Below are 26,899 nucleotides of genomic sequence, written 5' to 3'. Positions count from 1 at the left end.
CCCAGGCCAAAAAATCAGTTCATATGCCACAGACACAATGGTAAGAAACCCATTATTCAGAAATCCTAAGCAGGCTAAAACAAGTATCTGAGCTATTCCTTCCTCTTTTTGGAAAAGAAGATAAGTTTGTTATTATGGAACAAAGAAATTAAATGCCTTCCTTTAAGATCCATGGGGGGGGGGGGACACACACCTTACCACTGATAATTTGCAAAGTATTGCTTAAGGGCAATGCTTAACAAAGATGGAAATTGTGACCAGTGCCCCGAGTCCATCTAAGATTTCCAGGCAGCAGGATAGGCCTAATCTTCTTGTCTAGCATCTCTCAAAGTTCAAAAATCATGAATCTGCTTAATGGCTTTTTAAAAAAGCATAACATTTTTATGACTTTAATAAATCATTTGGCTCTGAAGTCGTTAAGAACATTTTTGTATCATCTTGAGGCCCAGTGTTGTTTTTAAAAAGAAAAAGAAAACCTTTAAGTTCCTATAATTTTAATTAGAGTTGGAAACTACAATCTCAAACTTTGCTGGCTGCGGCTCATAGGTCTCAGGTTCCTCACCCCCAGAAACAAAACATAGGCTGCCGGTTAGTATAGAATGTAGCAGAGGAAGGCTCAAGGCATACTCCCGTTGCAAAGCTTTGCCAGAGCTTCTCCACCTTAATCTATTTGCTCATATCATGTGGATCATTATTACATTTCCTCTTATTATGTAGATCTCCTGTAGCTGAAAGCACCATCTGAGATGGGAAGATATAATTTCTTAAATAACAATTCCAAATATCCAACAGAGACAGCAAGCCACACTATTTTTTTCTTTGTGATCGTATGGTATGGTCAAGTCCTCTTTACCCCTGATTAGTTTCTCAATGTTTTAATATTCTGTGGGCCCTGCTTTTCATCTTGATCAGCACTGGGAGAACTTGCAAGGGAGTGCAGCTGAACTCAGAGCATTGCTCAGGCAAACTATGCTTCTAACTTAAAAATAAAAAGCCCATAGCAACTGACTGACACTGCTTTTCTAAATAAATATACTTGGCTCTCTGTTGTTGTAATTATATGGGCCAGAACACACAGCCAATCAGCCAGCCTTTGTTCCCTGCATTCTTCTGCCTCAGATACCTCTAAAAGCGTCATTATCTGCATCCTGTCATCACCCTGGTTCCTGGACAAACAGAACATCTATATCTCTCTGGGGTGAGGGCCAGATTTTGGGTATATTTATTAGGTGACTTCTCAAATGCTGAATATGAAGTATTTAAACCTATGTCCCTATAATAATTTCAGCCCCAATGTATGCCTTTCTAGCTGAGATTTCTGCATTGCAGGGGGTTGGACTAGATCAGGGGTGGCCAACATCCAAGAGACTGTGATCTACTCAGAGTTAAAAACTGGCAGTGATCTACCCCCTTTTGGGGGGTTGAGGTTGAGGTTGTTGAGCTTTTTTTTTAGGAAGGAAAGCCCTGTTTTGGGGGGCTTCAGCGCAAAGATGTAGAGCTTTTTTTAGGGGAGCCAAAGTTGCTGAGTTTCTTTGGGGGGAGCCAGTGATCTACCACAGACGTCCAGTGATCTATCTACCTGTTGGACATGCCTGGACTAGATGACCCTCAAGGTCCCTTCCAACTCTACAATTCTATGGTTCAAATGCAGAGAAACTGGGCAGAGCAATCCTAACTGGCTGATCTGCTAGCTAGATGGAGAAATTGGTGAAATGTTTCCCGGAAAACTCTGCACTCACTGTATCTGCCAATAAGGCAGTCAGCTAATAAAATATCTATGTGGATGGGGGGTGGGGTGAGGAAAGGACTGCAGGAGCCAGTGATGAACTCTAAGAACTCTTAAGTTCTATATTTCCATAAAAGCCATCCAAATAAATGAGGAATATGCAAGGGTCACTTTACAAACAAAATAGAAGAGTCTGCTTACCCTGTGTGGATAATCTCCACATTGACCCTGCAAAAGTAGGAGATTAAAAGAAAATAGTTTACATCATGAATGCTGTAACCAAAATAGATTCGTGGAGACAGGTTCATAGCAGGTGCATTGCTGACTTGAATGCATCCATGTCAGTGAGGATAATGCTGATTTAAGCATCCTGTGGACTGGACTTTGTCCATGGATTCAAATGTGCAAAGGGGAAATTATTTTCAAAAGCAACTGTGGATATTGAGACTATTGATTCAGGGTACATGAATAGCCTGGAGTTCCAGGTTGTTTCAGCTTCCAGTTTCTAGAAAAACCTGTGTTTTAATGTGAGTTTAAATCCTCTTTAAGAGAGCACACAACTATTTTAGCCTGCGTTGAACCCAGGTATTTCTAGTACGTGAAACCCAAACCAACATGGAACTCCCTTTTCATTGTAGGTAGTATGTTAATTCTGCTAAGCTCACCTTTTCTCCTTTTTGTCCAGCGGTTCCCTATAGAAAGCAGAAAACAAATATAGAGTCATGTTGCATATATAATGGTGATAAGGAATGCCAAAAATAAGTGTGAGCAGAAATTATGTACAAGTAATTACTTACTGGTTGTCCTTTGGGACCAGCTGGGCCCTTTGAGGGGAGGAAAACCCAAGCAGAGGTTACATTGAGTGAAAAACAAACTGAACAATATGATGAATTCGACAGCACATGATGTAAGTTTCAGATAAAACTTTGGCATTACAGACAGGAAACATAGGCAAGCGGTATCCCCTTTTGCGATAATTCTCATCCAAACCTTTTAATTCCATAATCTGGTATTCTTAGGATCCTCCAAGTAACATATATTAATTGGGCCTGTTACAGATGTCATCTACTCCATGTGCAGATGTGGGAAATCTTTCTTTCATGGTGATGCTGCACATCAATTAAATATCCTTACAGCATATGCAGTCCCCATCAGGAGAAACTATCCACTAATGACAGAATTCAGCAGTGTGGGCAGTGGGATGCAAGGTCTGTAAGGGTAGCATCACCAAAAGTAGGGATGGGGGAGGAATTCAGTTCTGTTTGCATTTAAAGACGACAGATTCACACTTTTCAAAACAATCCTGTGTACCGAAATGGATAGCCTAAGAAAGTTGCACTTATCCAGATTTTGCACAGCAGTTCTCCAGCCAAGCAATGTGAACAAGAATGCACAGACTATGGTAAAGTGTGCACATAAATGCATATATCAGTGACAATAAATAATCAAATATGCATTTTGCTTCAAAAAATGGGCACACTGAGCAAAAATGCATTTAGAATGTACATGAGAAATTTGCACAAAAATGCTGACAAATTTTCTGGAGGGCTTAAAAAAAATATTCCGATGTAGAAATGTGGAGACTGAACTTAAGAGTGAAAAAGTGAGAAACTGAAAGATACTGAAATTGACAGATTAACCCATTCCTAATGCAGGAAGAATAGACGTTTTTTCACACATGGGACAAATAAGTCTAAACTGTCCACTGCATCTTGCAGAGTGGAGGATGGAATATTAGCTACTTCACAGCAGGGACCCGACCTGTGAATGACAAGTGTGAAATCCACAGTGAGGTGGAGGTCTTATTGTCTTGCCAGCAGGTGGTGGCTCTGGCTCAACACCACTGCACCCCTTAATCCAGTTTGCTAAATTATGCTGTGACATGTGCACATGTCTGGTGAAACGATCTGGGTGGCTTATAAACAAAAATAACAGGTGCCCAATTAAAAATAAAAGCAGCAGCATTAGCCTATTAATTAACTAAAAGAAAGCAACCAAAACGTAGCAAAACGACAGCAACAACCCACATTCAAAGTAAAATAGTGTCCAGCAGCTAGACCAGGGTTTCCCAAACTTGGTTCTCCAGCTGTGTTGGACTACAACTCCCATCATCCCTAACTAGCAAGACCAAGTGGTCTGGGATGGTGGGAATTGTAGTCCAAAAACAGCTGGAAACCCAAGTTTGGGAAACATTGAGCTAGACTAATAAAAATCAGGCCATAATGTGAGATGTGTGCTGAATGTCTTTTTTACATTCTCTTCAAAGATAAGATAGTGCTGACATGACAAACTTATCTGAGGAGGGACCTGCATACATTTTTTACAGCAACAACAGGGTATGGCATACCTCTCATTTGCACACTATTTTGTGATATTTTGGCATACCTCTGATGCCCACCTAGCAGTTCGAAAGCACGTCAAAGTGCAAGTAGATAAATAGGTACCGCTCCGGTGGGAAGGTAAATGGCATTTCCTTGCGCTGCTCTGGTTCGCCAGAAGCGGCTTAGTCATGCTGGCCACATGACCTGGAAGCTGTACGCCGGCTCCCTCGGCCAGTAAAGCACATTAGGGATACAGCTCTCTGAGGGAAAGTGATGGAGAAGTCAATTGGAGCACAGCCACAGGCTTTAGCCTATTTAAAATCTCTTGTGCTTGGCCTCTTCCTTTCTAGTGTTTGGGATGCACTGAAAATATGCTTGGTGGAGACTTGCTCCACTTGTGACTCGGTGAGCTGAACACAGGCCACCAGGGGCTCAATAAAACTGTCTTTGGCGCCTGCCTGGAGCTTCCCTCCCTCCCCACCCTAAAAAGAGCATTTTGGTTTTCTGAGACACCTGGCTGGCCCACACAACACATGCCTGGTGGGCTGTGTTGACTTAGAGGGTCACAAAATATGTGCATACCGCCCCCAAAACTTAATTTAAAAGAAAATCTCACAATCAATTCATCAGATACAGAAAGCACAGCATGTTTCAGCATCTGCCTGCAACAAATAATGTAGTGAAAATATACTATATTAACAGAGTGACAATTAATTTGAACAGTGGGGTTAAATTGGAATTCTGTAGGCTCTGGGCCAAAGCAAGCAGAAGCTTGCCAGACCACAGGCCTGTAGTATTTGATAGATTGTAGGGTGGGATTATTTCATTAACTCAGAGAGGAAGCGAAGTATACACTATATCCTGTGGTTCGCTCTGCTTTAGACACAGGGTAAAACTCCAGCTTCGTAGAAAATAAAAGCATGACTCGAGCAATGCAGGAATTAAAGCATACACTGAAATGAGATACTTTGTAAAACAGGGCCAATACACACAGGGTGGCAGCAGAATTAACAAGGTGGATAAAATTTATGGACCAGGAATTTGGTATGTGAAAGTGTGTCCAGTTACAAGCAAGATAGGCTAAATGGTCTGTATCTGGCTATTGCTAACTCTGCTTTCCAATTTATTGACTTGAATAATTTTGTGAACAGTTGATTTTCAAAACTGTGTGGGTTCCCTGACAAGTATTTCTGGGTTTGTTTGTTTTTTTGGTTTTTTTAAAAAAAGAAATCTGGACAATGAAAACAGGATATCCTAACACAGTTTCTCAGCACTCAACCCCATTCATCTCAAAAGGCACGGTTCCCTCCCCCATCCTTCTATTAAGTACATGTTAAGATGGATGGAGGAGGGGTGGAGTGATGTGGAGCTACCACCTGATGGTGAAACAACCAGATGACCCAGTTCACCATGCATTTCAGACTTGCCAACCACCCAGCAAATCCTCCTGAAGGTTCTAATTATCCCAGTGTAGCTTAAATCTGAAAGGATTTAGCAAAGCAGTCACAACAAGGAACAGTAAGCACAAAGGCAAATTAAGCCTTGTTGAATCATGAAGCTAACTAAATTCATGGTGACTAGCATCATGCAAAGGAGAGGGATACCTTGGAGATATTGCGGGTTTGGATCCAGACCATCAGAATAAAAGTGCAAGAAAGCGAGTCACACAATACTGTGGTTTCCCAGTGCATATAACAGCAAACTTCATGTCCTGATTTTCAGTTATTGAAATATGGCAACCCTAATTCCATTTTGAAAGGAGGACCTCACAAACCCACCCTGCCAGTCTTGCCCTTTTACAAGCTTAAAAGTCTCCAGCCTCAACCCAGCATATTGTACAGAAACAGATTAAAGTCTTATTACCACTTCTCCCTTCTGTCCAGGTTGCCCCTGAAATGGAAAGGAAGACTGCATCAGGGCTGACCATTTAGTTACTACCGGTAGGACATTTTGAAGCCTCAGACTTCTGCAATTGTCATTACCGTTTAGCCATGCGTTCTCCTGTTGCTTTCCTACAGCAATGGTTTTCTCATGGTTTGGACATCTAAAGCCCTAAGTGGTTTGGGATCATGTTATCTGAAGGGCTGCCTGCAAGTGGATGAGCCTGCCGAAGCACTGAAATGAAAACTGTGACCCTGCTCTCTAACTCGCTAGCAAGAGCCATTAGGCTAGCAGGTACCAGGAACAGGGCTTTCTTAACGGTGGCCACACACATTTGGAACTCACTCCTCACAGAGATACGTACATATGGCCTCTTGCAGGAGGGCCCAAATTTCGGGCAGAGCAGCCTTCCTGACACTGGTTCCTACACAGCCCTGACCTTTCAGCCACTGTGCCCCTGCAGCAATGCAAATGTTGGGAGGATGGCTCTACCTCACTACAATGGCCACTACTGGCCTCATCGCTGCTGGCCTTTCAAAGAATTTCTGAAGATATATTTATTCAGGTCTGGATTTGGCTGAATTGTGATGCGGGTTCATATCTTGTAAGTGCACTTCCCCCAATATTTCATGAAAATTGGGTTTTAAAGCTTTCAAAATTTAAACAAACAGACACATAAAAATAGAAACACTGGTGTATGATAGGTGGATTTTTAAAAAGTCTCCAACTATATAAGCATAGCTGTCAACCCTCCCTGCTGTTCCCCACTGCTGTATACATAGCTGTCAACCCTCCCTGCTGTTTCCCAATGCTATAATAAGGGAATTTCCTGCAAAAAAAGGAAACGTTGACAGCTATGTATATAAGTTAAATTTCTGACAAGTTTAATTTCTAAGACGTGTCTTGTGGTAGTCTGCACACCAGCACCACTTCACATATATGGATTTGCCCAGAATTATTGAAACAAATGATTTAGAGATAAACATTTTGAAAGTGTTATTGACAGAAAGCTGCTGACAAGGAGTATGAGCAAGAACAAGAGTCGGGAGGGGGAATATTCACTTACTGGTTTGCCGTCTAAACCAATTTGACCCTGAAATTAAGACAAAGGAAAAGAGGTGAGCAGTTGACTTTTTGTGTAATTCTATACAGGTCTACTCAGAAGCAAGCCCCGCTGTGTTCAATGGGGCTTTCTCCCAGGAAAGTATGTAGCAATTAAGTCTAAAACAGGCAAATATTCTGACTGTGTTCATAGCCCATATATACAGCCCACAAGACTTTGACTTTGATGTTACAGTTTTTGCTTTAATGACTCATTTATAAGGAAAATATATGAGATCTCTCTACTTCCACATTTTTTAAAACAATAAATACATTTTTAAAGAAATCAAAGCACTGAATGAAATAGCAATGTCTTTTCTGTGACACAATCCCCAGCCATCCATTTTTAGAACAGATGCTTCGAGAGGCATTTAGTTTAAGGGATGCTGCACTTAGAAATATATCATTCATACATACCAGTATGCATTAGCAGTGCCACTTACCGGAAACCCAGGAAAACCTCTTGTTCCAGGCTGTCCCTGAATAGAATGAAGCGGAAAAAGAGATTAGAAGAAACAGATGAGACAGCAACATGTGTGACTAAATCACTCCATCAGGCCTTGTGATTTCCTACTCTCCATCATTTGCCAGATGAAAATATGTACACTTGTTTTACATGGCCTGAGGGATTAGCTCTTGACTGCGGAGAACTAGTACAAAATGAAGCCATTTCTGTGGTGTCTGGAAGCTACCGCAAGTCACTAAATAATACTGGACTCTCTAATCTCAAGCTGCACATTTCTCCACCACTCAGAAAATACTTATGTTGATGCTCAGCCACCACAAATCTTTAAATGTTTCAGTACCCTTTTAAGTGTAGTCCCCAATACCTTTATTTCCCCCCCCCCCAAATTACAAGTCTTAGACCTTTAAACATATTGCTAATGTGGCTGCTGTTCCTTCTGCATTTGTTCCCACACTGTTCTGGGCACAGAGAAAGACTTCCATCCATGTGGTTCAGCTTGACTGAGGATATATTTATAAGCTATGCAAATGATAGGTCTTCTATGGGCTGGGCATTGCTTTTGTGTCCTGCAAACACACCATGAGGCCAAACCATGTGGGCAACCTATTCCCGAATCAGTGTGGAAAGAACTGCAGAACCTGGAGCAAACACACCAGGAAGGATGATATGTGCAAATAAAGTCTTGGGCCCAAATGAAATAAGCAGATGTACAATGGCCAGCCACTTGGAATCCCAACTACATGAAGATTGCTCCATGTGACAAAGTGCTGATGTGAAGCACCTCACCACATGGATTCGACACTTACTATGCTGATTCCACCACATCGTTGCAAACCATCAAACAAAGCAGACTGCTGAGCATGCTCAGTCCTCACTGAACTCTGGAGAATTGACTTTGGCTTTTAAAGATTGTCGAGCTTCTGTAAACTTTGGTCTTCCCATAAGAAGGCTGATAAGTCCTTCTTGCTTCTTGGTGGGTCCCTTTTGGCTCCAATCCTGTAAGTGCTTACCACCTGAGTTCACTATTAGAAGGAGGGATGCTAAGAGAAACCTGTGCAAGGTTATGGCAAGGAACCAGGTATTCTACTCCCAAACAGATACAATTATAACTGCTGGAGGATATAACACAAATACAGTGGTACCTCGGATTACAGACGCTTCAGGTTACAGACGCTTCAGGTTACAGACTCCACTAACCCAGAAATAGTACCTCGGGTTAAGAACTTTGCTTCAGGATGAGACAGAAATTGCATGACAGCAGCACAGTGGCAGCAACAGGCCCCATTATCTAAAGTGGTACCTCAGGTTAAGAACAGTTTCAGGTTAAGAATGGATCTCCAGAACGAATTAAGTTCTTAACCCAAGGTACCACTGTAACCAGTGTTGAGGAAATTAAAAGGAAAGCAGTTCTGTAGAAGAGACTATGTAATTTCCAATTTCCCTTCAATTGTTCTTCAACTATAGCCACTCAGGCTGGTTTCACATGAATGATGGGAAATAAAGAGGCCCAAGCAGCATTACAGAAGGGTTCGTTTTGAATTCCAGACAGTTTGTCTGAAGTTTCTGAATCAATTACATGTGTGTTATAAATTCAAGCTTGCTCACCAGTCCTTTTGGTGTAGTTTGCAGTGCCTGGGATCACTTTATAGGAATACTTTATATAACCGCATCACAGTGCCATAAAACGAGGCATTTAATGGTGGTCAATCAGCTGTGAGATGTATACTGAGCCTCAAAGATGATGGTGGTCTTGATCACTCAAGCCCAGTTGTCTGGCTCTCATATCTCCTCATTCATTTTACCCATAAGGAAAATGTTGAAGCAAATATGGTTGCCAGAACAGTCCTAAGCAAGGGTGGTATGCAATGCCAACAGGAGATGGAGCAACAAATGTGTACATCCTGTGCCTGTTCCCAGAAGTCCCATTCTGGTTGTTCCATGTATTTCAACTGTACCTAGTTTGTGCTTTCACTGTGTAGTTAATTTTAAGGTTTACTTGCTAAGGGTGCCTGGAAACAATGTTGCCTATTTTTACTTGTCTGATCTGACAATTTTGCAAGCATATATTGGATTTCGAATTTCTGATAAACTTCAGTGCTTGGAGACATGTCACAACTTAGGACTGGCTAAAATGTTTCTGACACATGTGTTCAAAAATAGAGAGAGAGAGAGAGAGAGAGAGAGAGAGAGAGAGAGAGAGAGAGAGAAGGTAATGTACATCATATATAAGTGGTTATTTCACTGGGCTTGCTCATATTGTTATAAGCACATATTCTTCAATAATACAAAACAGTTCATACTTTGGGTGTGTACAGTCTGGAACTTGATTGCTAGTGGCTTATACAAGCCACTGCACGAGTATGTGTGTCATGAACAGTTGTTCCATGCATTGGCTTACTGCTTTTTTGTTTTAATTGATATTGTGGGTTTGTGGGTTTTAAAAAATTGTGATGTGGTTTTACGGCCATGTTTGCATGTAACACTAAAGTATGGTTTGGCATTATGTGCACAAGCATCAGGCTTGCAGACTTCCCCCACCCAATAATAGCCATGAGGATATTGCAGGCTTCTGCTTTCACTTTTAAACTAATTAGAACTCATAGTTTTAAACTATGGTTTGTTAACCAGCCATATCACAAGCCCTAGTTTGAACCTGGTTTGTTTGAAGTAACCATAGGGGGAACAGGGGAGGGAAAATGTAAGCCCAAATTCATGTACAGCACACCAAACACTAAACCATTGTTTAGGTCCATTATGTTGTAAATCACTAAATTCGTAAGCCTACACTAAGAAGGCAGGACACGGATGTAACCGAACCAAAAAAAACAAAAACAAAACAACATCCTATCTTCTCACTCTCTATATAACACATACATCTATTATAAACACTGCAAGTCTCCAGTTTTCTCTCCTCCACAAGGAAACTGACCCTCTAAAACTTCCCCTGGCACTTCCTAATACTCAGGGAAATGGAGACACCCTTCTTTGTCTAATAGACAAAGAATAGTTACATGCTATTGTTCTACAATCTGATCCAAAGAAACATTCAGTGCTTAGTTACAAATTTACTCATGTGTGTAAATTGTTTATATAAGCAATGGTTTATATTTACCTCAATTGTTGAACAAAACAAAACAAAACATAATGGGGGAAAAGATTATAAACTCTTATAGCAGATTTAAGATTGAGAAGAGTCCAGATAAAGGGGCTGAAAATCCCAAATCAATCTCTTTCCATTTAATACTTAGCACAGTCTAAGACAGGCACAGGTAGACCAGGTTTGCAGGATCTAATTGTGTTTGCACCAGAATTGCAAGCTCTACCAACCAAACCCAGGTGCAAAATAGTAGCAGCAGGAGGAGCCAGATGGCAAGCAGTAGCTCATATGCTAGAGATAATTACTTAGGATAACCTGTACAAAAATAAATAAATCTGCACCCAAGTTCCTTTTGATCAGGGATTCTAATAGCCTAATTTAGAAAGTGGGGAAGTCTTTTTGTTGTTGCCAGTGGAAGTATGAAACCCTATTATACACAATAAACTGTATAACAAATCTGCTGCTGCATTACAGTCATTTTAGAAGTAAAAGTAGCCCTAGGGTTTCACAGTTACCGTACCCTGTAAGGCAATTGTTTCCAAACTTTTTCTCTTGAGACATTTGCTTGTCTACCATGGAACCTCTGCTCGTAGTGGAACATTCCCAGTAGGGATTGTGGGGGAGGGGGAATTCAGTTCAGTTCACTTGTATAGGCAAATCCTTCAGTTTCACACTTTCCAAACCGGATATGAATTGAAATACAGTCATCTTTCAAAATTCATACTTAACTGAACTTTGGAAGTCAGTTCTCCAGTCAATGTGTACAAAAGATACATTATATTAGGGGAAAGTGTGTATATATATATATATATAGTGAATTATGTTAGGGGGAAACTGCTTGTAAAATATGCACATTAGTCAAACTGCTTACAGAAGTATGTATATTAGCAGAAATTCCCACTAAAATTTTCACAGGGATTTTATTTTTTCAAATCACAAATTGCTGCAAAAACATAGAGAACTGAATTTAAGAATGGAAAAATGAGAAACAGAAAGAACTGAAATTAGCAGGTCCTTCTGTTTAGTTCCAGGGCGTTTTGTAGAAATGTCATTCAGTTCATGTGGGGCACTCATTGGATCCTATTGTTTCCCCCATTTTAACAAAACCTAGAATACATCCACCCACCCTGTGCCTGGGAACATTCCTGGTATTAGTGGGTAAGCTGTTTTTTGGAGAAGTTTGTCTGCCTTTACTGAATGTTTCATTGAAGAATCTTTAATAAGCTTCCATGGAACCCTAGAATTACCAAGTGCATGCTTTGAAAATCATTGCTTTTTGACATACACCCCTCTTTCATATTACAAAAGGGCTTTCACAAGCCAGAGAATGAAGACCAAAATCGTCTTAGAAATTCCTTAGAGAATTACTGTGGCTATAAAGTGCCTTAAATTGCTCCAAACAGCACGTTTAAAAAAAATGCTGGTGTGACTGAAGTAGACTTGCTTAAAAAATATTAAGCTTTGTGATGTTGCATTTGGTCATATTGGCTTTGGCAGAACATATAAAACCACCTGGAGCCACTGGCTAAGGACCAAGGGGAGATGATCTGCTATAAATTCCATGGCCTGTCCACTCCGTAGCTTTCCGAAACAACAAGGAAGGAGAGGATCTCACTAATAAATCTCTGCATGTAGATTGTCTCTGAATGCTGATGGACAAGAAAGGACGGAGAAAAGAATAGTTAGAGGACAGCCGGAAAGGGTGCAACTTGGCCTCTGATACCTTCCTTGTAAACTGCTACGCTGCTCCTTTTGACTCTTTAGGCTGGAGACAATAAAAGGCCAGAGCAAAAGTTCAGGCACTAGAGATTCCAAGAAGCATGGAGCTTTCTCTTCCTCAAATGTTGTTTGTATCAAGTTCTCAAGAATAGAACTCTGGGAACTGCCAAGTCGTGGAACGCGTCTGTTTCTGCCATGCTCAGCACGATGCTTTGCTCAAGCCAGCAAACCCAAGTAATGTTAAGCAGCTGAAAAGCTCTGGATGTGCAACTGCTCACATCATCTTGCCTCCAAAAGACAGTCTGGAAACTATTTGTCATCTCACATCTGTCTAAAGCATGCTGTTATTCCAGAGTACTCCTGCATTTCTTTGCTATCAAGGTGCTCCTTAGCGCTTATCACCAGGTCACTATAAACCTAAATCATCTTTGCAATTGATTTGGAGATGGAGATGGAGAAAAAGCATTTTCCCCTGCACTGATGATTATGGCAGGCAACAATTCACTTCAAGCATAATACGTGCCTTATTAAAGCCACAGTCCTGAAATTATTTCCTCTCAAGTAGTTCCACTCTAATAAAGCTTAGGTAAATGCTCTCTAGTGAGACGTCTCAAGACAAAATCAACATGCCTTTTCATTTTTGTAAAACTGGCCCTCAAAGATGGGTTGGAACAGGCAGGTTTTGGACTGTGACCTGTGATTTTTCTCCGTTGCATGGCTAAGCTGAACAAGAACAAACTTAGTTGGTCTCTAAGGTGCCACTGGAAGAATTTTTTTATTTTTTATTTTGTTTTTACTATGGCAGACCAACACGGCTACCTACCTGTAACTACAAAATCAGGTGCTTGAGGTAACCAATTCACTCTGCCTAGTGATAGGGCTAGCCCTGCTAAAAGCTCTGCAACAATAATCAAACAAAAAATATTTTGACAAGATTCTTTTGTCCCCTGCAGCTTGGCTGTTGTCCACCTGCAGAAGGTAGGTGGCCATGGTCCTTTCTTTTGGAGACACTTGTCTACTTCCTTCAGCTACAGTCTCGGTGAAGTCTTGCTCCTTGCAAAGTTGTGTTTTTTGGGGGGGGCGGGAATACCACCACAATTTTTTGGGGAAATGACGTCAAATTTCTTTCTAGTACTTTGCACCAGAAATCAGTGACCAGCTGGCAGGGGTGTAGCAAGGGGGGCGTAGGGGGCGGTACGCCCCTCGTTCCATAATGGAGGGGGTCACAAATTATCAAGGAACAATTACTGCCCTGTTAGGGCAGTTCATAAAAAACTTTTTTTTAAATGCCTGCTCCAAAGGTCTTGTCTTACTATACTAGGGATTATATATAGCTATATATGAAATTTCATGCATATTGGTTAATATCTTGACCATCCTCCACCAAAATAGCTGTTTACTTGGCTGTTTTCCTATATCGTAAAGGCTGAAATTTCAGTTCAGTGGAGCACTTACTGTTCCCAACCCTAACCCCTGTGGAAAGCCATCTAAATTAGACTTTAATTTGATTTTGAGATGTTTTTAGGAGGTAATTTAATTATTGTTTGATTTTATACCAATGTTATGTATCTGATGTTAGCCACCCTGAGCCCGACTTCGGCCGGGGAGGGCGGGACATAAATAAAAGTTTATTATTATTATTACTTGTTATTATTCCTTTGTAAGAAAATATGAAATAATGTAAAACCATTTTTGCGGAGGGGTGGGAATCAACGGGGGGGGACAAGAAATTTTCCGCACCGGGTACCACCTGACCTTCTGCCTCGGGGGGGGGGTTGAAAATTCTTTTTTTGCCCCCAGGTACCAATTTACCTTGCTACACCCCTGCCAGCTGGTATTATCTGAAGGCAATACTATTTTTTATTTTTTTGCTAAAAAAAAAACAAGGGTGTGTAATATGCTTTCTGTTACTGGCTTTTCCCTTTAGAAAATATTTCCTTTACTTTTAAACACAGGAGGGAAAACCACTGGTACGGCCAGTTTGAGCTTTTGTGCTGAGACTGATGTACTTTCTAACCAATATATACAGTCTGTAATTTCAATATAAAAACAAATCTGGCCAGGGATGTAAACCACATCATTTAGAGTTACAGGCCCTTTGAGCTGACTAGTGGCATTTTCCCACTCCCTGTATTTTTTTGGGCAACTCATCCACACCCTTTAAACATAAAAGTAGAAGGGGGGGGGGGAAACAGAGAAGGTGACTTACTGGTGGGCCACGGGGACCAATGATGGATATGCCGGCTTCTCCTGGGGCTCCCTGCAAGGGATGGGGGGAGAAGGAGAAGGAGAACATGGACGTGAAAATCAAAACCAAAACAGACTGGGAAATGGCTTAGAGTTGGCTGTTGAAGAAAAAGAAGGAAGGGAAGTATTTGAGAGTGGGAGAAAAATACACGAATGTAAGCGACAAAGCCAAAGCGAATATTTAAAGTTAAAGATTCAAATGAACAACAACTGAGGGCTGAAAGGAAAGCGTGGCCAAGGAAATAACGAGGAGGAAAAAGAAAGTTTACAAAGGAGATTAAAAGGAACAATACATCTACACACTCTTGAGGGGGAAAATGATCAAAAGCAGGTTTCTTCCAATTAAAACAGCAGGTTCCTTGGCCTTTCCCAAACAAGACAGGGAGCCATTTTGAACCTATTCTGAAATCAGATCAAAGCATCATTTGAGGCTCCTTGAGGATGGAAAGTATAATCTCACTGTGTAGAGATTCTGACTCTACTCTCTTGTGCCAGAGTTGTCTCACTTCTAGTTATCATTCTCTTTATTCTCTATAGCGAAGCCTCATCTCCTAATCTGGAGGATTTGTGATAACTAGGAGTAAAGCTACTATGTTCTATAAGAGCTATGAGAATTACACAATCACACCAATTTATGTCCATGTTTGTTTGGAGAAACAGGGTTTCCGATTTTGACAACATGAATGATCCTGTGGTATTATATATTTGCAGTTTTTACTGGTGGCTCTGACACTGTGGGTACTATCAAATGCAATTAGTTATATAATACCTGTCATTAATGAGTGAATTATATTCTGCCTGAATTGATGAGTAAATGTTGGTCAGTAAACTTTGTTCCTGGCTATTAGTTATCATAGGCCTGGGTCTAAGGATTTGCAGTTCCTGTGACCAGCAAATAAACCAACCCTATTAAAACATGCTAAGCCTAGAGTTGCCATGTCTTAATTTGGCAAATTATGGACAGACAGCCATTCACTGCACTAGTGGACAAGAGGAATAGGACATAAGTAGAGCTGAATACTTAGACAGATAAAAAGGGACGAGTGTCACACCAGCAGCTTGGAGTGGTGGATTCCCTCTAATTATAAGAACAGGCGGTGGAGTGCAAAGAGGATCGTAGCCAAAACAGGACTTCTGAGAAACAAGAGAGTATGCTTGGATGAATCCTGAGGTATGCAAAAGTATAAAACATTTTGAAAAGCTCTATGGGGACAAAAACAATGGCCCAATGAGGACAGAGCATGCTCAGTGGCATCCAGGAGTCACAGAATGTTGAGTCCAGCTGGAAAAGGAAAATGGAAAGTGGATGGGGAGGAGAGGACAAAGAATTGGCCTGCTCGAGTCCCTGACAACTTCCAATATGCTAGAGGATGGCTGGCATGCTGGAAATAACCCTAAGCAGCATACTTCTGTTAGCAGGTGAGGGTGCACTACGGCATTATGCTTCAGGTTCCACTTGTTTTACCTAAACATGCCCAAATATTTAATGTTAAACCTGATGAAGGTTTTTTATACTAATTGTCTTGGATGACCTGAAGGAAACCAAGGCCTATGTCTGCAAGCTGCTTTGCTCGTCTGCTCCAGAATATATCATGCAATTTATTTTTTCTTCTTTATGTCAGGCTGACAGGATTTCTAAACAGTCAACTCTTTTGTGGTAATTCCTTGGGAAGGACAGAGAATCTGCAGCAAACATCCCCCCCTTTTTTTTCCTTCTGAGGTGCTGCAACATCTGAAAAGATAGTGCTGTTGACTGGCGCACACACAACATACATTCGGCATTTGAAAAAGCCCTAGTTCTGTCTGGGGCAAAGCGAATAAAAATATGATATTTCCATTGCAATCTGTTCTGGGCTACCACTTACCTCTGCCCAAACATAAAAAGAACTGATGTAATGTTTTTCTGGATAGGAGCAAATGAAAACAGCACCACAGATTAAAGTAAACGTTAGAAGGTCCCCTCGCACCTGCTTTCCTCAATTATTTTTTACGAGGCTTTCCCTTTAGATAATAGAAGGCTGCAATCAGGAAATGGTGGACCTGGCCCAACACAACGCATCTGGCCGCCTAGGACACAGCTGGTCCAGTTAACCACATTTCCACATGTATCTTTCCTGAATGCACCAATCACTGCTGTCAGCAACGAAACAGAAAATGGTTCCAGAAAATACCAGAAAGGTCCAGCTGCAAATGTTGAACTTGCCTAGCCAGCCTTCACAATGTTAGTATAAATTATAGTAAACAATATTTTTCCCCCTGCTGTCTTGGAACATGTGTGGGCTCTTTCCACAGAGTGCCAGGGGAAAAACTCCGCCCTGCTATTTCTTATTTGCATATATTAATTTCTGTAAAGTTTGTACTGCTAAACCGGGCCTTTGGCTCATGTAGAGGATGGGATTTCTTCCTTTCTTCTAGTCCAGGAACAGCAGGGATGGGAGTTAGAGAGGGATAACTTGGACTAGTTTCCAACCAACCACATAGCAAACTTGTTGTCAGGGCAAAATACCTTGGTTAAGGAGGTGTTTCCAGGGGACATAGGTTTTTTTTTTAGGACACAGTCATGAAGTGATGAGCTGGAAAGAGCTGACTCACCTTCTCTCCAGGTTGCCCTTTTAGTCCCTGGGCCACCATTTACACCAGTCGCAGCCACATGCAAGAGGGTGAAGGAAGAGAGAAAGAGAGACACAAACACAGGAGTCAGTGTTAAGGCACACTAAGCCCCCAAACAACATAGATGCACACATAGAAGCACACACACAAAAATCCCCTTGTGACAAACACTGAAACATGCTTTGTTTAATGCTCACGCACAAGCACAGTGGATGGCAACCTTTGCTTCAGACTCCCTCCCATTTAAAGCACTTTTAAGAATCCCCGTCTCTGGATAGGGGAGTGCATCATAAGGTGAAAAACTGTTCCTGAAACGTACCATAAGGGTTTGCATCAATGAATGTATATATTTCTTCTTTTTTAAAATTTACATACGCAGAAAACTAGTATTCCTGGGAGATGTGTTCCAGCCCGGTCTTATCATGAGAATCTACTTTTTATGTTTAGGAATTTTATATGTGTGGGGCAGAGGGCACATTCAGTCATGCAATTGCTCATCTGCAGTCTGAAGTGGTACGGAACAGGGATTGTTTTCCATCATGATTAACTCTTTGTCCAAAGACCCTAAAGAAGCCTAAGAAGGTGTCAGGAGCTGCTGCAGCTGAAGCTAGGAACCCAGCTTAAGTTCAAGAATGGCAAAACAAATGGTTTGCGTTAGCAGTAAGCTCATAGAGTTAGCTAGGCTGGGCTAGATTTAAGCTCAAAAGTCAGCAATGGGGAAGGAGCAAGAGATTTGGCAAGGTTCCTTAGACCCACCGCAATCAAGAAAGATTTACTGTTTGGAAGATCAGTTCTGATGGCGTCACTTAATGCAAGCTCACCCCAGCCCAGCCAATGCCACAATAACCAGAGTAAAAGCATCCATTTGGCAAGGTAATCTGTTGTTACCACCCAACAGACCACTGAAGCATGAGCATTTCACCATTTATAAACAAAATATTAACCTGAATACTAGAGCTGAACTGCAGACTACTCTTCAGTTGGTGGTAAGTTAAAAAGAACCTGACTGCCAACACCATTCTCAACAGTTTTTCCTTGATATTCCCAAGAATAAATGTATTTGTTTTGCAGACTTAGAAGTCAACTCATAGCCAAAAGCTGCTGAAATGGTGTACAATAAGATGAGATAAAATAAAACCCAGAAGACACAGACTTCATAAACTGAAAACAAGAAAACCACTTCTACAATGGTAGACTTAACATTCCATAAAAGACACTGTAGCCTTCATGGATAGTTTATCCTATTGTCAATATGCTCTTTTACTTAACACATTTCCCCTAACATTCTATTTAAATCCACTGTCCTCCAATTTTAACTTGTTGTTTCTTGCATTTCTTGTGAAGAATGTGGGAATTCTCACTTGGTTTGACATCTTCTTTCTAATAATGACTTTTAGATATTTGAAATTTGTTAATGCATCTCTCTGTTGTTGTTGTTCAGTCGTTCAGTCGTGTCTGACTCTTCGTGACCCCATGGACCAGAGCACGCCAGGCACGCCTATCCTTCACTGCCTCTCGTAGTTTGGCCAAACTCATCTCTCTAGTGGAGGCTAAAATGCATCTCTCTAGTGGAGGCTAAACATGCACAGGTCTCTCAGTCTGTCTTCATATGACTTGATCTTCTAGAACTTTTGAAATTCATGTAGCTGTTCTGTAAATTTTCTCCCATTTCTCAAGACCTTTAAAGACAACAACTGATACCCAGAACTAAACAATACTTCCAATATTGTTCTGCTTTAGCCACCATGAAATATAGCTGCATGCAAGATTATATGACCAACACCATTAGAAATTTCCACCTATTAACACTCTTTTCAGAAGTGTTGTGCTGTGTTTCTTCAAAAATACTATCAATTCCATCATTTGGGGCAACATTACAGGTGATGAAGTTTTTGATCATTCTATTTATATTTGCAAATTAACTTGCTGATTCAAGAAGTTCCTGATCTTGGTGGCCTTTGTAGAGTATATTTTCAAAAGCTCTGGTCTTTATCATTTGGTTATTTACTTGCAATGTTCACATTTTGACTTCTAACTTGGCATTGATTTGGTGTATTACAACATAGATCATTTGAAATCAAACTATGAGGCAGACCAGGAGAAGCTTGAGTGTATCTTGATTGAACCAGGAATGAGGGTGTCAATTGTATTTATTTTATGCCTTTTTTTGTACATTGGAAAAGTTTCATTGTTTTTCTCCTTAACTAGGGGAAAGCTCATTCTGTCAATATTTGAGATTAAAGTTTGAGGTATGTGTAACAAATTTTTTTATCATACCTACAGCACATCCAGATGCATGGAATGATGCCTTTGGAATTATTAGTTTTTATGCATGTTACTGGAAATGCACACAGACTGACATGCACTTGTATGCATTATAGAGGACAACACTTCTTTGGTCAGTAAGTGTGGGAATATATTCTTGCAGTGTTGTTTCTTAACCACAGGAAAGCAGCAGAGTGTACTCCCCCAATCTTTAAATAACAGGTTGCAGACACTTCTTTGGGAGGTGATGTGACAAGAGAACATTTAGCAGTGGTTAGCATTAAATTGAAACATGTTCCACCTTTATGGTGTTGACATTGCTATGTTGTCCCAAGCGAACAATGCTCATCCTTAGGCCAAAAATGTATAACTGTTTAATCTTTGCAGTTATTTACACCCTTTTCCAACTCTGGGAAAGCTGTAAGAAAGTAATCTGTTTTAGAAGCAATCTTTCCCTGCCATACACACCCAATACTCCTGTTTCAGCTGAAAACCTGGTGCTATAGGGTCTATAGTATAGGCAAGCCTCCAAACAGATCAGTTTCTTTTTCACATCCCACCATTAATTTATGCTCAGTGAGTTTCCATGTAAGTTCTCTTCCTCAACTAATTAAGGATCCCTGCAGTTTTATGCAACAGAAGCATCTAGTCATTGAGATTTCCTCTGCTTCTTGCTACGAAGCTCTCAGCAATCAAATCAGTTATTTATTTATTTATTTATTTATTTTAATAGTAGCTGCTTCATGCTTTGCCTTTTGCACAGCCAAGCTAGAAATGGGACCAGAGTCATAATTACCCTAAGATAATGAATATATCATGCCTCCTCCCACAATGAGGCCCTGGATAGCAGAGGGTTTAGAAGCAGGTGTGTCAGGTAATTGCAAGAGGTTTAAGACTCACCGGTAGTCCACGGATCCCCATGGCGCCTTTGTCTCCCTAACAATTAATGCAAAATCAGAGGGCAGTTGGAAACTAGCCATATGTGGTGCTATAAAGTGACACAAATGAGCTTTAACTTGGCGTTTCAAGCACCTGCATTGATTAATTTAAAATTTATGTAATTGGTTTATATGTTTGTGTGTTAGGTTGAAAGTACAGAAGTTTGTGTATTTTATGGAATCTGAAGTGGAAACTATGTGGTTGGAGCATCTTCAATGCGACTGTATAAATCTGCTTGCATGGTCTTGTGTGTGTATAGGTGTATGCGTAAATATTTTTTAAATATGTCTATAAGTACATAAGTATAGCTGTATAGCAGAATATTTATAAAGAAACATGCATGGTGTCATTATATAGAAACATTTGATAGTTTCACAAATTTGCAATATTGCGTAACACATCAATTTTGTTGAGAACATAAGAACAAAGCATAAGAAGAGCCGGCTGGATCAGGCCAAAGCCCCAGCTAGTCCAGCATCCTGTTATCACAGTGGCCAACTAGATACCTATGGGAAACCAAGGAAGGAAGAACATGAGCCCTCTCGTAGTCTAACGACATATTCTCTTTTATTAGTACATTTCCCAGTCCGTTAGTATAATAAGTGGTAGCCCATTGGTTCTTAAATTGTGTTTTATTTTGGATCCCTTGCTTGTTTGTTGTGAATCATCATTATGTCACCATGTGGGGAAGGTATTTGAAAGGCTTATGATTATTAATCACCTGCTGTTCTTTTCTTCCATTGCTATTTATGTGATGGAGAATCACACATTAGCAGAAGAGTTTTTTAAAACTTGCACTGACAAAGAAACAAGCAGCTTCTCTGTGGCTTGTCTCTTCAGCCTGAGGTAGAACTACTAACAGGAATCTATAGCTCTTTAGCATTTTCCTTTTTTATTAGCAGTGTGGCATCAACATGCCCCTGAAAAATGCACTAGAAGCCCTTGAATCACAGCTAAAGAACCCTTTTATCAGTTAATTTGAGAAAATTAGTTCTACACTTTTTCAAAATTTTATTCAATATATTACTAAGGCAAAGGATGATTTAGGGGAGTACGACCAGTTTGGTCACACTGGGTGTGGAGCCTCAGGGATGCTGCAACTATGATTTACAATGGAGTGCAAGAAGGAAAGGGGTGCCAGATTTTGGTGTCACACAGGGTGCTGCTGAAATGTGAGACCCCGAGGTCTGCCACTGACTAAGGGGCATAGAAATTCCTTCTTTAAAGGTGCATGTTGTAAGCTGGAAAATGGTTGAACTTTTAGGTCTTCCTGGCTGCAGTCCTAACTATGTCTACTAAGAAATCTCTGGGGCTTACTCCCAGCTAAGTAGGGGCAGGATTGCAACCTCATAGTAGATGCATGCAGGGGCGTCTTATCCAAAGAAGCTAGTGGCACAGGGTGCCAGGGTGCCAAGTTCTGGAGGGCGCCAGGGAAGAGGCGGAGGCTAGATGCGGCACCTCCCAACATCAGCTTGCTGCCCTCGCCTGCCCCCGCCATGCCGCACCGGAGCCTCTGCCTGCCATGGCCACCATGGCACAAAGCAGCCAGCTGAGCCAGGAGCCGCCACGTCCAGCCTCCGCCTCTTCCCCGCTGGAGGAGCTGCCCTCCAGCCGCTGCCCGCCTCCTCCAGCCCTGCAAAGCTGGGCGCGTCACTGGCAGCGCCGTCCTCCCTAAAAAAGGTCTGCAACTCTGGGAAACGGGGATGGGTGGGTGGGGTGCTGGAGGGATCTTTGCACCACAGCACCAGATATGCTTAAGACAGCCCTGGATGCATGTCTACTTAGAATTAAGTCCCACTAAGTTCATTTGAAATTACTCCCAGGTAAGGGTGTATACGAGAGTCACACCGTATATTCTAGCATTTATGAGTCTTATGTCTGGTAATGGACTCTCTATTTTGAACAATGTGCATTGCATCATGCCCTGCCCTCTCTGTGTACAAACATTCATATATATCTTTGCATAAAGGCTAGCAACATGCTTTTAGACAATGAAAGAAAGCTGATCTTATCAAGAAGTTGAATTCTGAACCCAATACTGCCTTCCAGATTCCTGCTGAATCACACCACACACACATCCCTGCCTATGATGTTCAGAATAAATTACTGATGCTTAAGAGAGCAGGATGTCTATCATGTAATGCCAAGAAACACACTCACTCATGAGTAATGTTTATACCCCTCAGAGTGCATTGGCACAACCTTCATAGCTTAATAAGTCAGCATGGTTTGCCTGGCTGCCTGCCTACCATGTGTTTCTAAGCTTTCATCACCAACAGCCAACACACTATACAACCGCATGAAAAACAAGGGCCTATCTTGATGTTCTCCCCTAAGATTCCACAAAGTGTGTTTAGGTCCCTTATTTTTATTTCTTTGCATTTGAAAGTCACACTTGAGGGATATTTTATCCAAAGGTGTCCTAAGATCTGAACTACCTTCAAGTCTGACCCTTGTCTGGTCTTTCTAGAGAAGAACTTTCCAAACTGATTTCTGAAGCTGAACACATTTTACTCCTGAGTTTCAGAAAATTAATCCTAAAGCTCCCTAATTATCAAAGCTGAACCTTTTGGACAGGTAAATCCCATAGCACATGGGTTGATTCTAATTGAAATCAAGATCTAAAAAGTAGGAGAGCTTCTTACTTGACATTTTGAATTGAGGTATAGATACCTGAGTACAAAACATGCACACACTATAATTTGTACGTGCCTTGGTAAACAGCTCAGTTTTCCCAGATGTTTTTCCATTATCATGTCCATGTATATAACAAGGTTTTTGTTTTTTAATGTATGAAGGCATGCTTTGCAATTGATGGATGCCCAGTCATATATCTTGAGCCCAGATATTTATACACACTGACAAAACAGTAAGCAAGAACAGAACTAAATGTTATGCTTTTTAGACTGAGCTGCCAACAAAAATGATACGCCGGCTTCAAGTCCTCCCACTCGTCCCTGTTATGTTTAGGCATTTTGAGCAGAATCAAGACATCATCATCTTATACATTTCCCCAACCCTTGACTGTGGTGTAGGCTGTGTTGTTGGCAGGCCAGGGTAGATGACTATCATGGGTGTCTTTGTACATTAATAATAATAATAATTTTATTATATATACCCCACCCATCTGGCTGGTTTCCTCAGTCATTCTGAGCAGTTTACAGCATATATAAAAACATAATAAAACGTCAAACATTAAAAACTTCCCGATACAGGGCTGCCTTCAGGTGTCCTCTAAAAGCTGTATAGTACCTTTTCTCCTTGACATCTGATAGGAGGGCGTTTCTAAAACTTTGGGGGAGAAAACCAAGAGACTATGGTTTTTGGCACCACCCCTATGTTGGAGCTAAAACTGACTTCTGCCCTGAGAAACGTCCCTTCAGTAAAAAAAGAGAACTGACTTCCAATATCATATTCCCATACTTACAATGAAAAACAGTGGTACATTTATTGTAATAACTGTTCATATAGATAGGCTCTTTCGTTTTCCCCTGAGTGAACTAGCTTCTGAATCCAGTAATTTATGATTAGATTAGATTAGATTAGATTAGATTAGATGGGGAAATGTCAGTCCTCTAGTATGAAGTCCCTCTGGCATATTTTTGTGTGACCCATCATGTCCACAGACTAATACCTGATTTCCATGTGGATTAGCATTAGGTATGTGTTTACAAATCCCATAAAAAGTGACTGGCATCATGCTGGTTTTGTTTTTAATCTCTGATAATAAGACTATTCATATAAACAAGCTTAGAGGGGAAAGAAGAATGCAAGCTGTCATGTCAACAAGGTGGGAAAAGAATATTTACATCTTTTGCTGTTTGAGAGGAACTACAAATAGGAATGGGAGATGTGTCCATTAAGAAGAGATTTAATGAACTAGCCATGTTCCTACCTAGCAAATGTAGAAGGATAATGGAATGGATTCTGATAATAGATCCTATCCCAGCTGGGCAAATGCAAAAACACCCAAGGTAAGCTAGGTACACCTTCCATTCCAGCAGTGACAGCTAGTTACGGAGGGGCAGAAAGTGGTCAAGTGACCGCCGCTGCTGGTTGTGAGAGAGGGATGCCTGTGATCCATGACCTGGTGGAAGCAGCCAAAACAATAGTGCCTCACATGTAGCACTGTGCAGCTGTTTTGGTGACTGGCTAGTTCACCATACCCATGTGGATATTACAGACTAATTACACAATTGGCCCAAAATTACCAGCACATGCCTTCATGAGTATCTCTTGCCCAGGCTACTCTCAACAGATGCTGGTTGGTAAGCCCCAGATGTTAGTGGTATTGTTGCTTAGTGGTATTGTTTTCCATACCCCCTTATCAGCCACAGGAAGTGAAATCAATGGTGCATCAACCAGATCAAGAGATCTTAGGTAGCAGAAGTGGGGAAGCTCCTCCAAGCTTCTAAAATCAGGTTCACAATCAACATGCTTCCAATCATAGCACTAGACTACATTGACCAAGCTTGGGTTTAGCACAAACCAAGCAGCTGTCCTTGGATTACAATCCCCATCAGCCCCAGCCAACAGGGCCAATGGTCAGAGGTGGTGGAAACTGCAGTTCAGCAACATCTGGAGGGCACTGTGTTGGGTACCCCTGACATAGACAATGGGATGTCCAATATGAGGCAACTTTTCTATTCTTAACTGTGCTATAAATGTGACTGGCAGCTTCCCAAAATGCCAGTGTCTGAATGTGTCCTGGAAGGATGTGTCTTCTCTGTCATTATATTTTCCTGATGCTTGGTTTGTGCTAACCCCAAGCCATAAAATGCATGGTTTTTTGCTCAAGGAATGTTGTGCCACAAATTCCTGAAGGAAATCAACCCACAACACTACAAAATCTAATGAATTGGAGCTTCCATTGCACATGGGCCAAACAGGTCAGCTGTCTATTCCTGCATCACTAAGAACACATTCCTCACACAATGGTATTTGTACAACTGAACCTGCAAATCCTTTCTATGGTTAAATAATATAGGACAGATTTACATCTCTGCCTACTCACAAGTCAATGCTGTGTATGCCAAGAATCTGAAAACTCCTGAGAGCTTTACTATATGACTTGTAAGTACACCAAGGTCAAGATCAATCCTTTGTATGTTTCTGCAGGAGTGGCTTGCAGAAGCAACTCCAAGAATGAAAAGTGCAATGTGGGAAGGAAATACCCTAAGTCCTATGAGCTCATCTGAAATCAAAAGATATTCTTAAAGGAAATATGTGCTCTCCATGACAAGAAAGACTTGGGAAATTCTATTGTCTGACAATATGTTATTTTGCAATGGGTAGCCAGCTATCTCCACCCCAGCACTTACAGACGTTAGGCAGCTGGCAAGAAAGGAAGAAGAGAGGGGGAGAAACACAAAAAGGGGGGAAAATATTTACCGGAAGCCCAGGTCTTCCTGAAGGACCCTGAAAAGAAACACAGCAAAGGACAAGTTGGCACAAGGAGCATGGGCGATTGGATTGGTACAGAGAAACAATAAAGACATAAGCTAACTAAATCTTGGATGTGAAGAATACCACTCCGGTGGCAGTAGAGCACATTCTTTGTGCAGATAAGGTTAGTTATGTTTAATTTGTGGCATCTCCAGTTAAGTGATCGTAGACAGGAAAGCCAGGAGTTGCCAGACACTCTGGCAAGCTATTGGAAGTCAGAGTAGACAAGACTGGGCCAGATACTTATGAAATGACTTGGCGCAGTTAGCCTTGAGTATCCTAGACAAAGATGTGGGGCTCACTGAAGAAGGATCTGTAGCTTGTTGAGCACAATTGTGAACCACACCCGCTGCTACTATTTACTCCCACTGCTGTGCAGTCAGCAGGTGCTTTTCTGCACTGGGATTAACTGGCATTACTCGTCCATGTAGATTCATTCTAGCATAGGAGAGTATGTGCAGCGAACAAGCACAGAACAAGCACACCCTACGTGAGTGTGAAGGAGAGTCCTTGGATAAACGACAGCTATTTGCTCAAATATGTTGTAGTCTTTCAAAGGAGCCAGTTGTTCAAATATGTTGTCGGCATGACTCCTCTTCAGGCGTGACCGATTCAAACGAAAGTTACAATAAAAGAAGGAGCTAAAGAGATCCTTTCTCTCTTCCCCCCACACTGCGTCTAAGCACGCACACACATGATGGATGATGGCAGGCGGACTATATTGTATCAATAGTATAGGTCGCTGCTGGAAACAATTTGCGTAAAAAAACTAGAATGCAAAACTCTTAGGCAAATCAACTGTCCAATCCTATTTACTAGCGCTGAGCCAAAATGCCCCACAACTTGACCACCCTGGCTGCAGGCTGCAAAGTTGGGGGGAGGGGATGTTTGGTGATTTACAGGGGACACAAACATATGAAAAATGCTTGCTCCATTTGCTACAATAGCTTCTAAGCTCCCTGCTTCTGGCTGGCAGTTTCCTGTGAACTTCCTACTCAGAAGATGCCAGCGTGAGAGCAGGGGGAAATATTCCCTGTTTATGCCCTCACTCTGAATTGGCTCTAGAATGATACCACATATAC

The 26,899-nt window shown here is 41.3% G+C and overlaps 1 protein-coding gene across 48 annotated transcripts in view; it reads right to left on the bottom strand.

Moving 5' to 3' along the window:
- The window catches only part of COL13A1 (collagen type XIII alpha 1 chain), a 170,638-nt gene that overhangs the window by 59,521 nt on the left and 84,218 nt on the right, over positions 1–26,899 (bottom strand). For 44 of the 48 annotated variants that reach the window (XM_033149055.1, XM_033149061.1, XM_033149009.1 and 41 more), the window contains 10 exons: positions 25,764–25,790; positions 20,334–20,369; positions 17,151–17,177; positions 14,521–14,571; positions 7,473–7,508; positions 6,995–7,021; positions 5,911–5,937; positions 2,524–2,550; positions 2,392–2,418; positions 1,928–1,954 (listed from right to left, as the gene is read on the bottom strand). In XM_033149055.1, the coding sequence (XP_033004946.1) occupies positions 1,928–1,954; positions 2,392–2,418; positions 2,524–2,550; positions 5,911–5,937; positions 6,995–7,021; positions 7,473–7,508; positions 14,521–14,571; positions 17,151–17,177; positions 20,334–20,369; positions 25,764–25,790 (312 nt within the window). The remainder of the gene's footprint in view (positions 1–1,927; positions 1,955–2,391; positions 2,419–2,523; positions 2,551–5,910; positions 5,938–6,994; positions 7,022–7,472; positions 7,509–14,520; positions 14,572–17,150; positions 17,178–20,333; positions 20,370–25,763; positions 25,791–26,899) is intronic. The other 4 variants (XM_033149013.1, XM_033149022.1, XM_033149020.1 and 1 more) reach the window with 4 other exon arrangements.

The sequence above is a fragment of the Lacerta agilis genome, chromosome 5 (assembly GCF_009819535.1).
Source record: "Lacerta agilis isolate rLacAgi1 chromosome 5, rLacAgi1.pri, whole genome shotgun sequence".
Taxonomy (NCBI): domain Eukaryota; kingdom Metazoa; phylum Chordata; class Lepidosauria; order Squamata; family Lacertidae; genus Lacerta; species Lacerta agilis.
The sequence above is the reverse complement of the archived record's forward strand: the minus strand, read 5'-3'. Positions and strand labels throughout refer to the sequence as shown.